This window comes from Paramisgurnus dabryanus, chromosome 21 (assembly GCF_030506205.2).
Source record: "Paramisgurnus dabryanus chromosome 21, PD_genome_1.1, whole genome shotgun sequence".
Classification (NCBI taxonomy): domain Eukaryota; kingdom Metazoa; phylum Chordata; class Actinopteri; order Cypriniformes; family Cobitidae; genus Paramisgurnus; species Paramisgurnus dabryanus.
The window spans coordinates 6,014,879-6,030,432 of record NC_133357.1 but is presented as its reverse complement, the minus strand read 5'-3'; the positions used below and the strand labels follow the sequence as shown (position 1 = coordinate 6,030,432).

The following is a 15,554-nucleotide window of genomic DNA, read 5'->3' as shown; positions in this document are numbered from 1 at the left end:
ACGCAGTTCATCCCAATGCAATGCTTTATCAATTAATCCACATGAATACAGCTGTTAAGATGTTACGTTTTTTAATACAAATAGTTGCATAAATAGTTTACATTTGGATTTAAAGGTTACCCCATGCATGAGTAATAATAACAATAACACTGATGCTTGTGATAGCAACACTACAATGTCTGGTTCCTGAAAACATTTACATGACTCTGCAAGTCCAACACGATAACAAAAAACAAAATATGACTAAGCAATTACAATGTCCAGTTTATCTGAAATGATCCCAATCTGTGAGATTAATGATGTAATCTGTCTGTCTGGACCCACAGGTACTGGCGACTAGCGCTGGACCAGGTGCATTAGTGACCTTTAACCCCTCCGAATGACAGGTTAAACAGGCCCTCAACAAAAACGCGAGCGCTTGTTTATGTATTGACCCAGACAAAGCACTGAAACAGATCATTCAGCTTTACAAACTCTCTGGAGGGATCTGGATTGTAGTATCTGATGTTAGGAACTTTGCATAAGCGTCTATATATGGCCAGACTTCCTCTCTGACCCCAGGACAAACGACTGAAGTACAGGAACAGGAACGCTATGAGGAAAGTGTCTGAATGGATCTCCCACTGGAAAACAAACTATCGGTGGCTAAAGAAAGACGGATGAGGGAAGGAAGGAGGGCTGAAGGATTGGGTGTTAAACAGACTGTAACCCTAAAGATCAGGAGATTCTGAAGTCTAACTGCACGGTGGAGGGTCTCTGCTATGGTCTACATCAGGGGTCTCCAAGCTTTTTGTGAGCAAGAGCTACCACGATGGATAAAACAGGGCTGGAGAGATTTTTTTATATTTTTAATATAGTCTACTTAAAACTTGTTGATTTTACTTGTTGATATATTTTATCATTGTCTAAAATGTTAAAAAGAAGCCAAGCTAATATGCACAATATGTAATAAATAAACATTAAAATTGAGGCTATTAATAGAATGTGCTTTGGTGGGCAACTTACAGACACCGTACGGGCAACCTAGTGCCAACGGGCACCATGTTGAAGACCACTGGTCTATATTCTTCAAACAACACTGAACAGTAAACTTTCAACTAACTTTCAAGTTTTAAAAAAAAATGATGAGGATAACAAGCATAGTATAGCAAAACATTTCACACACACAAATTAAAATCAAAACACTGCTACTACTATTGTTATTATTATTAATAATATAATAATAATAAATAAATAATAAAACAAGATTTGAGCTTTGGTGAACATTTAATTCCCATGCACCCGTTCATTCATTTTATTCATTTGTTCATATTCAATTTTTTTAATTTTTGGCGAGTGTCTAATCTAATTAAAAGTTACACAAACTACAAAAATTGTGTAAACATATAAATGCTTTTTACACAATACTTTTTATTATATTTTCCTCATGACAAAACTTATCATTTTTAGCTTTGCCCTTAAGGGGAGCAAGCACACAAAATACTTTCACTATCCATCTGGTGTGCGCTGTGTAAAATGCGCATCATCAGATACACAGAAGACTCTTAACTACTCACGAAACCACACAAACTAGTTCAACATCAAGTGATCACAGTACACGTTCTCATATTCTGTATCAATCCATCATGCATAGGTTTGTTTCGCTTTGGCACGTGTGTGAATAAAATGGTCTGTTCTTATGCAACACGGAAATGTCCAACCACTGTAATGAAAATCATATTTTCCCATGTATCACACCCACTCCTCTGGTTGAACCTTTAACTTCCACTTCGTAATTCACAGTGAAACTTATTACAAACCTCCTGAGGTTTAGTGTCCTGACCAAGGCTTCAGAGCTGAATCACACTATGCTGGGTTTAAACCCATATGCTTTGGGTCACTAGCCTGGATCTTTAACCACGAACCACATCAACCCAGACACCAAATATTGATAGGCTCCAGTATGCAAAGCATGTGCAAATGTAGGACAGATTTGCATCATTATTACATAACACTTAAAGACACCAGTGACTCTTTTTAAGGACTGGGAGCGTGGTTGGAAATCCCTGGTGAGTGACCAAATTGTGCAGGTTCAAAAGTGCGTAATTGCGCATAAGTTAATGTTTATATCAACTGAATTGTTAAATCGACTTTACAAAGTTACTTTCCTTTTAATAAAAGTGCAAACAAATCAAACTCAGATAAAGGGGTGTACTCACGCACTGCCTCCTGTTTGGGGTCGAGCGCATCCGTGGTGTCCTGGATCCGGTTGATTTTATCCCGGAGAGCCCAGACGCGCCGGTTCGTGGAGACCAGCTCGTGTTCCAGCTCGTGAAAGAGCGAGGACGCGTGCTTAGCCAGGTCCGAAAGCTGGCGCAGGGTCCGAGACAGAGCCACATTACTGATGGCGCACAGGTCCTGGAACGGTAAAGCTTCTTCTGACTCCGTGCGTCTGCACAGAAACTGAGGCTCCACGATCCGTTTGGCGAATGGCATTGTAGTGTATCAATATAAAATCCACTCTTTCGGGAAATCTCGAACCGCTCCCATAGAAAGTAAAGACCCCGTTAGTCCAGGGTCTCGTGCGGCGCGTCCTCCATCCTCCGGACACACGCGCGCGCGGTACCGCTCCGTATGCCGCTCTGATCCGCGTTTCACCCGCTCGCGTGTTTTTCTGAGCTTCAAACTTGCACTGCTTTTAAGGAAAGATGGAGCGAATACCCGGAGCGGAGTGCAAACATAAGCTGGATCCGGACTGCAACGTTTTCATTCATAGGTTTGGGCATGCAGGCAGAGAGACAGACAGAATAGAAAAGGTTTTTAACGTTTATAATATGTATCCTAACACTTTTGAAGCAGATATTTGAAACCAGTCAGGCAAAACCAATTTTGAGAAAACACACTGTGTAAAATTGATTTTTCATAGTAACCTTTTATTCTAATAAGTTATACATACACATTAACATTTATTTATTAATTTATTTTTTAAATGGTGACTGTCTACACTGATTTGTAAATATCTGCCTACAGCCTACATTATTTTCATGATAAAAACGAACCATGGTTTTATTAATTATTATTTTATTATTTTAACCAGTTACAACAAAATATCATGGTTACTGTAGTAAAACCATGCTTTTGACAATGGCAAACAAAATGCCAAAGAACATGATTACTTTTGATAAAGGACAATTGATTTCAAATACTTTTGTTTAAAGAGATTTAAAGTACAGCCATGCATTTTTACAGCTACAGTATCTGATAGTTATCTTATAGGACCTGAGCGATATACTGTAGTCCTGCGACATCTGCTCTTCACTATAGAACAGAATTAACGTTGATGCTTGTGGACAAAGCAGTATGAATGGGTTTTGTAATGTGTTTGCACATCCCAGCTCTCTGTAGGTTAGCGTGTAACATTCCTGTAGCTAAACATCACTGAGAGTGTTTCATTCACATTTGCTGAGTGAGTGTTTCACTAAAGCCTGTCTGATAAGAGGCACAGTGCTCACTTTACTCAAGCCCATCCTACTGCCACACACACACACACACACACACACACACACACACACACACACACACACACACACACACACACACACACACAGAGCATGCACTCCCACTCTCTCTTATGCTCTCTCTCTCTCGCTAACTCACTCTCTCACTCTTACTCTCACTATTTAACTCACTTGCTCACTCTCTCCAACTCACTCTAGTGCATGCACTCTCTCTCTCATTCTCTCTCTTAACTCACTCTATCGCTCTCACTCTTTCTCTCTCATTCTCTCTCTCTCTCTCTTAACTTACCCTCTCGTTCTCGCTCTCACTCTCCAACTCACTCTATTGCTCTATCGTTCTCACTCCCCAACTCACTATATCGCTCTATTGCTCTCACTCCCCAACTCACTATATCGCTCTATCGTTCTCACTCCCCAACTCACTATATCGCTCTATCGCTCTCACTCCCCAACTCACACTATTGCTCTATCGCTCTCACTCCCCAACTCACTCTATTGCTCTATTGTTCTCATTCCCCAACTCACTATATCGCTCTCACTCCCCAAATCACTATATTGCTCTCACTCCCCAAATCACTATATTGCTCTCACTCCCCAACTCACTCTCTCGCTCTCACTCTCCAACTCACTCTATTGCTCTATCATTCTCACTCCCCAACTCACTATTTCGCTTTATCGCTCTCACTCCCCAACTCACTCTCTCGCTCTCACTCACTCTATCACTCTTACTTTCCAACTCACTCTATCTCTCTATCGCTCTCACTCCCCAACTCACCCTATTGCTCTTTTGCTCTCACTCCCCAACTCACCCTATCACTCTTACTCTACAACTTACTCTATCGCTCTCACTCCCCAACTCACTCTCTCGCTGTCCCTCTCCAACTCACTCTATTGCTCTATCGTTCTCACTCCTCAACTCACTATTTCGCTCTATCGCTTTCACTCCCCAACTCACTCTCTCGCTCTCACTCTCTAACTCACTCTATCACTCTTACTCTCAAACTCACTCTATCACTCTTACTCTCCAACTCACTCTATCGCTCTATCACTCTTACTCTCCAACTCACACTATCACTCTTACTCTCCAGCTGACTCTATCTCTCTATCGCTCTCACTCCCCAACTCACATTATTGCTCTATTGCTGTCACTCCCCAACTCAGACTATTGCTCTATCGCCCTTACCCCCAACTCTTACTCTCCAACTTACTCTATTGCTCTCACTCCCCAACTCACTCTATCACCCTCACTCCTCAACTCACTCCATCACTCTATCACTCTTACTCTCCAACTCACTCTCTCTATCGCTCTCACTCTCCAACTCACTCTATCACTCTCATTCTCTCACTCACTATATCGCTCTCACTCCCCAACTCTCTTTTTATCACTCTCACTCCCTAACTCACTCTATAGCTCTCACTCCCCAACTCACTCTTTTGCTCTATCGCTCTCACTCCCCAACTCACTTTATCGCTCTCATTCCCCAACTCACTCTATTGCTCTCACTCCCCAACTCCACACTCTATCGCTCTCACTCGCCAACTCACTCTCTCTCTCTCTCTGAAATTATACTCATTTGCTCATTAATTAATATCATCAATAAAATATAAATGTTTTTATATGTAGTGGCACACAGGGAGTAAATGTTGAATGTCCTTTTAGTTTACTCACTGAATGAAGGGAGGTTTGTGATTTAATTTCATTGGGCAGATCCCTCTAGTGGTGGATCCATCACAGGTCTCTTTAATATCACACCAGCACAAATCTTTAAAAAAATTCCTTTGAAACCTGCTGTTGGATGAATCTGGGTGAGTTACTCTTGTAGCACACATGCAAATCATGCCTTTACAGTCTATCATAAGTCATTTTTGGGAATGCACTTTCTGAGAAATTTTAAAAACCTTCCTCAGCTTTTTAATCTTGGGGGCCTCCAGGGGCCAGTGAGAGAGGTACACTGTGGTTAAGTCTGCAGGTTATTTTGGGTAGATGGAGAGAGTGGCTGTGTGACCCCTGACCTCCGTAATGCACAAGTCTTTGTAAGAGTAGCACAGCTGCAATGAGGGAGTGAGTCTATATATGTGTGTCTAAATATGTCTCACCACTAAAACATACATCTCATCTCATCTGTCTCCAACTGCTCAACATATTTGATCCTTTACTCTCACTGCGAGAAAGATAGGAATTAAACCTGTTTAAAAAAGATGCTTAATATTTTACAAGACATTAGTAATCAATGGCAGTTTTTGTCTGCTAAATACACTGAGACTGATGAAAATGCAAAAACACTCATGTGACCTAAATCTATACTGACAGGTTTGTGACATGTTTGTTTGTTTTGGGGGTGGGGTATTGTTGTATAAATATGTCGTCATGACAGTGACCTAAATATGTATTTGGGCACTTATACAACATGTAATTGTGTGTCATTGTGTCACTTAACAAAATATGAACAATGCTTGAGCTCTTCTCCAAAATAACTACTACTTTCAGATCCAGATTGTGATTAAATAACTTTGGTCTTTATTTTGTTCAATATATCTATTATTTTAGTATTTAAACCTAAATAAACTTGTTTGTAGAATGCTTGTTATTCACAGGTATATCTTTAAAAAGAGATATCTTGTTATCTAATGCATTGACAACCAGGCATTTTGAAATGTGATTTAAAGTAAAAGTTCATAAGTGCAGTCGTGTGTTTAGCTGAGGATGTGAGGTCCAGGGTTTGTATGTCATATGTTTTTATAAGCGTGTTATCCTCCATTGTTTTCATCCACTGCTGCTGGGACAGAACAATGATCTGTTATCAGACACTGAGGTCAGACTCACTCTGTCAACTGCATATCCAAACATACACAGATATAAGTTTAACTTTAAACTCTAAAGTCGTCGCATGCGATGTTTGGTCAATAATCTAAAATCGATCAAGTTAATAATTTGATGTTCGTTGTTGGGATGAATAGAAAAACAAAGGGAAAAAACAAAAAAGCAATTGTTAAATTTCTTTTGAGTTCTTGATAAAGGATCCCATTGGCGTGCACATTTGACTATAAAACATTTTTGCAAAAATTTATAACATTCATTATTCCAGTAGTGTAACTTTTCTTTATACCATTTTTGTATATTTATTCTGATGTCCACAGATTCTTCCTCCAACTTATTATTTTTGAGTAAAAAAATGAAAAGTTTGATCAACTTAAAAAAAACTTCAGTTGGTAACAGCTAAAACAATGAAAGTTTATTCAACTTAAAATGTACCATTAGTTGAATAAACTATAACTTTTTAAATTCAACCAACTTTTCACTTCGATTATTTAAAAAAAAAAAAAAAAAAAAAAAAATATATATATATATATATATATATATATATATATATATATATAACTAATCTATATTAGATGAACCCTCATCATTTCTACATAATGTAATATTAACATTTATTGAAAACTAGATTTTCCTAAGTAAAATTATAAACAAAAACAACAAAAAATTTATTTACAAAATTAACTGTGTGGGAAAAGTAAGTCATATTATATATTTTATTATATATATTTGTTGCAATGCTTCAGTATTTAAAAAAAGGAATAGATTAAACAATTAAAATAAATGTAACTATTAAAATAAAAATAATTAAGTGACATTTACTTTATTATTTAACAATTAAGTATATTTTATTTGATTTTGATAGGTAAGTTGTACTTGAAATTAAAGCAGTAATTTAAAAAAAATAAGTTTGTGCAAATTGTTACAAGGATTTTATTAAGTACATTTTACAAGTTATTTTTCAGTGTTGTTTATAGTATATCACTACAGAAAGTTTTATGAACAAAAATTGATATAAGAAAGCATTTAAAATGACCCATCATGTGCGATGCTTGAGCCGCTACACAGTAGCTTTCATGGTTTAAACTTTTTATGCAAACATTATAAAACAATACATTTCATTATACCTTCTTCATCCATGTGTTATCGACTCTCTCTTCCACAGTGAAGGATCCAATCTGCTTTAAACGTTCTGAAACACAAAAACATCAGACAGTGCAAATACATGTAGAGGTCAAGACCCCTCGATCCATTGACCGTGCACACACAATTGATTCTCTATGGGTCTGAGATGAGCGTTAGAAAACCAGAGAGATGGACTGAAGAAAAAGCATCAATCAATGATTCTTTAAAGGAATGTTCTGGGTTCATGTCAAGTTAAACTCTATAGCAGTGGTTCCCAAACTTTTCATCCCACAACGCACTTAGACGACTATAAACTATCTCAGGACCCACCAAAATATTTTTTATAGAAATATGCAGAAAAAATACATTTAAAAATACAAATATTTGTTCTCTTTTTAAAGAGAGTAGTTACATTGTCATTGCATGAATTAAATATAAGTTTAATTGCAATTCCAAAATACCTGATATCGAAACCATTACCACCACATCTCATTTCTCAATGTGTTTACAGTAAAGCACATTTTAAGTTTATGGGGCAAGGCATATAGAAGATTTAAAGTGTTATTAATACTTACTGACATGTGTGTCATTCAAGATGCAAGGTTGGAAATTGTGCCAAGTTTTATTACTAAAACAACAAACAGCTACTTCACATCTTATGCTGGTATGCTAAAATATCTCAATATTTTGCATTGTCTGGGGTTGTTGGATATAACTTTGAACAGACAAAATAAGTCAATAATTTTAAACACATTTACTCCATCATATTCTCCCATAATTCCACAGGCTTTTATTGACACTCACAAACATCCTCACTTCTGGATCAAAACACAGAGATTCAGCTAAATTCATATCAACATTAAAAACACAACATGGCAAGCCAAAATCATCAATGTTTCTTGCATAGGAAAGAATTTAGCACAAAAATACAGACATTGTTAGCTTTTTTGCATTCGCTGGTTTTCATTTGTAGCTTTTTTCAAACAATCACTTTTTTGCACATTTCATAATTTCCCCAAAACAGTCACATGGGTTTTTAGGAGAGTTAGAAATGCTAATGAAGTGATCGAAAAGTTAAAGATATGGCAAGCGATAAAAGGAAATGTAAAAATAATTTCTTTGAACATATACTGATAGATTGTGACACCCAAAGGTTTTTTGTAATACAGTACAAGCACAGTCATTAACTGAAGTTAATGTACATTCAAACATTCAGTAGTCTTAAACATATATCTGTGTTATCAAACTACACTCATTTACATGCCTCTTCCTATAGATGTGTAAAAATAAATGCATTTCTGCCACCTCTTCAGCGTAAACATTAACCTTCATGCATAAACACATACAAAACATCCCACATTTACTAACTCAGACCCGGCAAACAGAGACGATTCGACAAAGCTAAAGTTGCACCAGTGATCTTTATGAGTGAAACCTCTCCAGTAAGACGCACTGGTCACATTTCAGCCCAAAATCAAAGAAATCCATTAGAAAGTTTTTATTGACAATATTATCAATTTGCCAAATTCTCATTACTGTAATGAAAGAAGAAGAAACTATATCCCATTTTTGATAAATATTTAAAAAGTTGTTTGCTGTATTGCCTTTAGTTTAAACTGCTTGAAACAGAAATCATTTGAGTAAAAATCAGTAAAAGTTACAGTAATGAAAATGATAAATGAAAAGTAAAACGTTTTTTGTAGGGGGGACTAAATATTAAATATTTTCTTTTAGCAAAATGATTCTAGTTATTTCTTTCATGTTTGGGTTGTAAATATAACCTGCTTGCATTTTTGTTGGATTCACCCTTACAAGCTTATTGTTGGTGTAACAGGATTGGCCTACCAGAACACAAACAGAAACAGTACTTTAAATCCTGGATGAATCTGTGCGTTTACAAACAAAACATACGAAAACAATTAAATCAACTAAAAATAGATTTTCAATTTCCTGGGATGAAGTTTTTTCCAGTTAGCTGTGTTAGTAATGTCTGGTTATAAAACAAACACACAAACACAAATCCAAACCTAAAAACATTTTAACCCAACAAATCCTTAAGTTGTCCTCGTGTGGTGGTGAATATCATCTTTCTGTGTTTGTGGTGCCTCCATCGTTTGGTCACTTTAATAAGAACGGTGACGTGTGATTGAATTACAGCTCATAAACCATCACCAAAACATCACCAGACAAAAGATGAGATGTGTGTGTACTGGAAACATAGAAACCGGACAGAAACGCTGTGTGATTGGTCAGGTTGACGTCACGGGCCGCAACAAATCCAGCTGGGACTCCAGAGTAACTCGCTCCCGATGAACAACCTCATAACAAGAAGAAAAAGAGAAAAGACAGAGCTGGGATAAAACCGATATTTGATGTAAGCTCGGGGACTCAAACTAAACTCTTTTTCTATGTAACATTATTAAAGGCAGGCAAGGCAAGTTTATTTGTATAGCACATTTCATACACAGAGGTCATTCAAAGTGCTTTACACAGAAATGAGAAAACAATATATAAAAAAGAAAATGTAAAAATAAGAGATACACGATAAAATCACAATAAAAACAAAGATATATGAGAATTTAAAATAACAATTAAAGAAGATAACTGTGATTTTAATAAAAACAGTTTAAAATGTTAAAAAGAATAAAACAGGAGTAAAAGTGACTTGAGTTAAGATAATTCACTTCAAAATGAAAAACCCTGCCACCATCCACCCATCCCCACGCTGCTTCAAACCCGAACACCCCCCCCCCTCCGACGAACACGAGACATTTGCAGGTTCGTTCTTTTCAAATAATAACCGCTCCAAAATAATAAAGCATAGCCGGTACTACTTGAACGATTTAAATCGCTCTGTGCCAATAAAGATTACTGTTTGGCGCCATCTTGTGACAAACACTGGACATCCACAACATTTTGACATTAATTTTAACATGTACGGAAAAAACAAAACATTTAAACAGTGGATAGAAGAACGAACAACAACAAGACACAGAGAGCTTACTGAGACTGAACTTGACAAAATAGAGCATGACAGCTACGAAGCCAACACACAAAAAAATACAGAATGGGAATTAAAACTTCTCAAAGACTGGCTAAAAGAGAAAAAATGGAGACAGACCAGTATGAAGCAGAGGATCTTAATAAGGTATTACGATCATTTTATGCATCTGTGCAAAGTTTCGCGGAAGGATAAAAATGTTAATTTAAAACAAATATGCCAATAAAATGTTTCAAATTCATATTCATGTCCAGTTTTTTTTCTTATGTGGCAAGTAGCCGTGTAATAAGCGGGATAATGTAGAGGCAGCCGGTAGTTATCGGGAAATAAGCTCCTTCAGTGTGATACAAGACCCTCCGCTTCGCGTCGGCTCCTGATCACACTGTCGGGGCTTATTTCCCGATAACTACCGGCTGCCTCTACATTATCCCTTACTTAAAATGCACATTAAAAGTTTCATTCATAACAGATAAATTGTGTGCCGAAGTTTTATATTTAGGTTTAGTGGTTTGTTTAAGTCTTTAACTCATTCCCCACCATTGACGAGTTATCATGTTGGTTAATGCAGCGTTCAGACCAGCCATCGTAGAGGCGTCAAGTGCGAGTGATTTCAATCTTAAGTCAATATAAAGACGCGTTGACGCGCGTCTGGAGGTCTCGCGACACGAATGAGGCGTTAAGCGCAGTAGACACGATTTCGCCTTTTGCCGCGGGAACGTGCAAGTTAAAAAATTTAGCTTTGGCAGAAAAACACGGCACTTGCTCTAGTAGTGACGTGATTACAGGAAGCATGCGGAGTCGCAGAAGCCTATGGAAGGCCCTCCCATGACGCAAATTTTCATGTGAATGTCTCGATGACTAAAATTTAACGCGCGAATGAAGCGAGTAAACTCAAAATGTTCAAGCGGCAAACTAGACGCGGTTTACGCGAATTTGACACCTCAAGAGGTAACGCTTCCTGGCCAATAAGAAGTATTTCTGCTATTATCCACTAGGTGGAACTCTTATGCAACTTATAAAACACTGAAGCATCCACTGATTCAAAAACAGTAAAAACTCTGTGTATGTTTTGATCATCGTTCTGAATCTGATCTCTATCAAAAGTCCTTTACAAAAATGAAATTATTTCAGCTTTTTGCTAAAAATATTGTATTTTTTAAGACACCTATCAATATTTGAGAAGTGATAAAAGAGAACAAACGAAGGATGGATGAAACGTTTCTTTATATTTATTTTTTGGTTTGTTTGTTTGAAAGTCTGTTCTTTTTTATATATTAGATGGCTGGCTGACAATTTTTTTTTTATGCTGGCGGGAAAAGAGTTAAAGAGCCACTAAAAAGCTGATCTCAGTTCAGCAGACAAACATTTGTCAAAAGAGGAATGCAACCATCAGACGATGTGACCCAAAGTCTCAACCTTCATGTGACATCAGAAAGAAGATGAAAGTGATGTGCAGACATTTCCACATAAACCAAAACCATACATCTCAACCTGTCTTCATTTGTCAGTAAAAGTCACATTTATCATTTTTATCATTTTTATCTTCCAATACAACATGGACAAACATCTCAGACATCCACATTTTACGTTATCTAATACCTCTATACCAAACCTGGCCTAATTTTACGCAATTCCACAGAATAAAACGTGGTTCATTGCTGGATGAATCGGCTACAAATTAACTCAAATCAGGAACAAGATACACAGCGGCCATGGTAAAATGCAAAACATAACTAGATGATACCAAACTAAATGGCTCTCGGTCTACACTTTAAGCTCAGGTTGCATGAATTTAAAATGTTTCTGCCATTTACAGACGTTATTCTTCTGATAATTCTGTTTTTACTGTATGTAGGATGCACGGCACAAAAACCTAAGCCAATCTACTTTGACATTTCTTTCTGTGTGAAAAAATTATTTTATTTACAAATATCATGCATGATGATGTTTAGGGGAAAGAGTGCAGCATTAGGTCTATTACTGTGACATCTTCTCTCTCTTTCACTCATGGTTGTAAAAAAGCGCAGGTCAAAGCAGATTCCTCTGCTCACGAGAAACATTCACTGCCGCAGACACACACGTGACACAGCTGTTATAGGAAACACTATTTTAAAGTGGACAGCTGTTCGAACCCATAATCCAAGCTTGCATTTAATGTGAGTGTGTGTGTGCAGTAATAAGGGCATATCGCTGAATGATTTGAGTGCCGCAATTCTGCTCATCTTCAGTGTAACAGAAGCCATCTGTGTGTGTGTATAAACGCCGACACAAGTCTATATACAGACTGGAAGAGATATATGAGAATTATGGGTAGTGGTGTGAATTCTTTCCTATGCATTAAAATGGATCAAAAAATGTATGTGAATCTATTATAAATGAATCTGCTGTACATGAATCTGCTGTATATGAATCTATTATATATGAATCTGCCGTATATGAATCTGCCGTTTATGAATCTGCCATATATGGATCTGCTGTGCCGTATATGAATCTGCTGTGCCGTGTATGAATCTGCCGTTTATGTACCTGCCATATATGGATCTGCCGTGCCGTATATGAATCTGCCGTGCCGTATATGAATTTGATGTATATAAATCTGCTGTGTCGTATAGAAATCTGCCGTGCTGTATATGAATCTGCTGTGCCGTATATGAATCTGCCGTGCCGTATATGAATCTGCCGTGCCGTATATGAATCTGCCGTATATGAATCTGCAGTTTATGAATCTGCCATATATTATATATGAAGCTGCCATATATTAATCTGCAGTTTATGAATCTGCCATATATTATATATGAAGCTGCCATATATGAATCTGCTGTGTCGTATATGAATCTGCCATATATGAATCTGCTGTGCCATATATGAATATGCCGTATATGTATCTGCCGTATATGAATCTGCCATATATGAATCTGCCTTGCTGTAGATGAATCTGCCGTATATGAATCTGCCGTTTACGAATCTGCCGTTTATGAATCTGCCGTGCTGTATATGCATCTGCCGTATATGAATCTGCCGTATCTTTCCTATGCATTAAAATGGATCAAAATACATCTGTTGTATGTGAATCTATTATATATGAATCTGCTGTACATGAATCTGCTGTATATGAATCTGCTGTATATGAATCTATTATATATGAATCTGCAGTATATGAGTCTGCTGTATATAAATCTATTATATATGAATCTGCTGTATATGGATGGATCTGCCGTGCCGTATATGAATCTGCCGTATATGAATCTGCCGTGCCGTATATAAATTTGACATATATGAATCTGCTGTGCCATATATGAATCTGCTGTGCCATATATGAATCTGCCGTGCCGTATATGAATCTGCCGTGCTGTATATGAATCTGCCGTATATGAATCTGTCATATATTATATATGAAAATGCCATATATGAATCTGCAGCTTATGAATCTGCTGTATATGAATCTGCCATATATTATATATGAATCGGCCATATATGAATCTGCCATATATGAATCTGCTGTGCCATATATGAATGTGCCGTATATGAATCTGCCGTATATGTATCTGCCGTGCCGTATATCCATCTGCCTTATATGAATCTGCTGTGCTGTATATGAATATGCCGTATATGAATCTTCCATATATGAATCTGCCGTATATGAATCTGCCATATATGAACCTGCCGTGCCGTATATGAATCTGCCGTGCTGTATATGCATCTGCCGTATATGAATCTGCCGTATATGAATTTGCTGTTTATGAATCTACCGTTATTGAATCTGCTGTGCCGTATATAAATCTGTCGTATATGAATCTGCCGTATATGAATCTGCCTTGCCATATATGAATATGGCGTGTCGTAAATGAATCTGCTGTTTAAGAATCTGCCGTTTATGAATCTGCAGTGCCGTATATGAATCCGGCATGTCGTAAATTAATCTGCCGTTTATGAATCTGCGTATATGAATCTGCAGCATATGAATCAGTTGTACCTTCAGCTGTTGTTGTAGTTCACTGTTAAGACGTGTCAGGACTGCGTTGGTCTCTCTGTTTTTACGAATGGCCATCTGGATCTCTCTCTTCTGTTTAGGAGGCAACCTGCAACCGACCACACTTATCACAACCTGTAAGTATTTACACATGTTCTTACATATATAGTCATGATGGGACCCAATCAATGTTTCCAGAGTTTCAAACAAATCAAAAATAATTGCTGGATGTATCTTGTTATGCTCAGTGATTGGTGCTTGTTAAGATATGGACCTCTGTGTAGATTTGGTCAATGTGGCAGCAGAGTAGGGCGTGGCCGATTGGGGCGTGGCACTCTGGCTTTCTGGGTGGAGCTTTCTTCGTACTGGCTTCTGAGGGGTGTGACCTTGAAGTACGGTCGGAGAATCCTGTGTGGAGGATTAAAATGTTAATGGCAGACTTTGAGGGTATAACCCCTACTTTAATATGTCTGATTAAAATACAAGACTGGGCTTGTGCTAAACTACCCTGGTGATAAAATTCAATTAAGGAATAAGAAATTAAGTGGAAAACACTTTCAGAAACAGGAAAATAGCTTAAACCTGCCTAAGGAAGTTTATTGGTCTTCAAGCTGGATTACCTAGCCTCTCAGCCTGAATGGTGGGCAAGCTGGAGCCGTGATCAACCCAAAACACATCTCCTCCCTCAGATGAGGTGCTAAGGTAATGTTTAATAGGCGATGGTAAGATCTTACCGTTTTTAAAGGTGCCAGGTCTTCTGTGCTGAGACCTCCTCTCATCCCAGGCCTTACGGTTTGGGGAGGTACGCTGGTTTCCTCCTGTAAAAAGAGGAGTTTGTTGGAGGTCTGATTCTAAAACAAAGCTTTAATAGATTTTACATCGAGTTAAGGCTTTTCTTTAAAGTCTGCACTGTGCATGCATGTGCATTTCACACAATTATGACTATTATTCACAGTATGTGACTCGAATGTCCAAATGCACAGGTTACTGCACTTCATCAGCTTTGTGCAAACCATCAATGACATTATAAACAAAAAGTAAGCCGCTGGTTAAAAAGCACAGCCACAAAGCTTGTGGCAGGGGGAATTTTTACTTTGAGACACAATGAAAAGTAATAGCAGAAACGGGCTCTAAAATTTGTCT

At 37.6% G+C, this 15,554-nt stretch overlaps 2 protein-coding genes across 7 annotated transcripts in view; both read right to left on the bottom strand.

Annotated features, from left to right (window-relative positions):
- The window catches only part of nhsa (Nance-Horan syndrome a (congenital cataracts and dental anomalies)), a 116,592-nt gene extending 113,961 nt beyond the window's left edge, over positions 1-2,631 (bottom strand). For 5 of the 6 annotated variants that reach the window (XM_065269000.1, XM_065269002.1, XM_065269003.1 and 2 more), the window contains exon 1: positions 2,199-2,631. In XM_065269000.1, coding sequence (XP_065125072.1) covers positions 2,199-2,475 — 277 coding nt within the window. In that variant the 5' untranslated portion in view covers positions 2,476-2,631. The remainder of the gene's footprint in view (positions 1-2,198) is intronic. The other variant, XM_065269005.2, reaches the window with a different exon arrangement.
- A 5,584-nt stretch (positions 2,632-8,215) lies between these two features.
- reps2 (RALBP1 associated Eps domain containing 2) overlaps positions 8,216-15,554 on the bottom strand; it is a 56,502-nt gene continuing 49,163 nt past the window's right edge. The window contains exons 16-19 of the mRNA XM_065269158.2: positions 15,146-15,229; positions 14,686-14,819; positions 14,415-14,520; positions 8,216-9,758 (exon numbers count right to left, since the gene is read on the bottom strand). Of these exons, the coding sequence (XP_065125230.1) occupies positions 9,690-9,758; positions 14,415-14,520; positions 14,686-14,819; positions 15,146-15,229 (393 nt within the window). The 3' untranslated portion in view covers positions 8,216-9,689. The remainder of the gene's footprint in view (positions 9,759-14,414; positions 14,521-14,685; positions 14,820-15,145; positions 15,230-15,554) is intronic.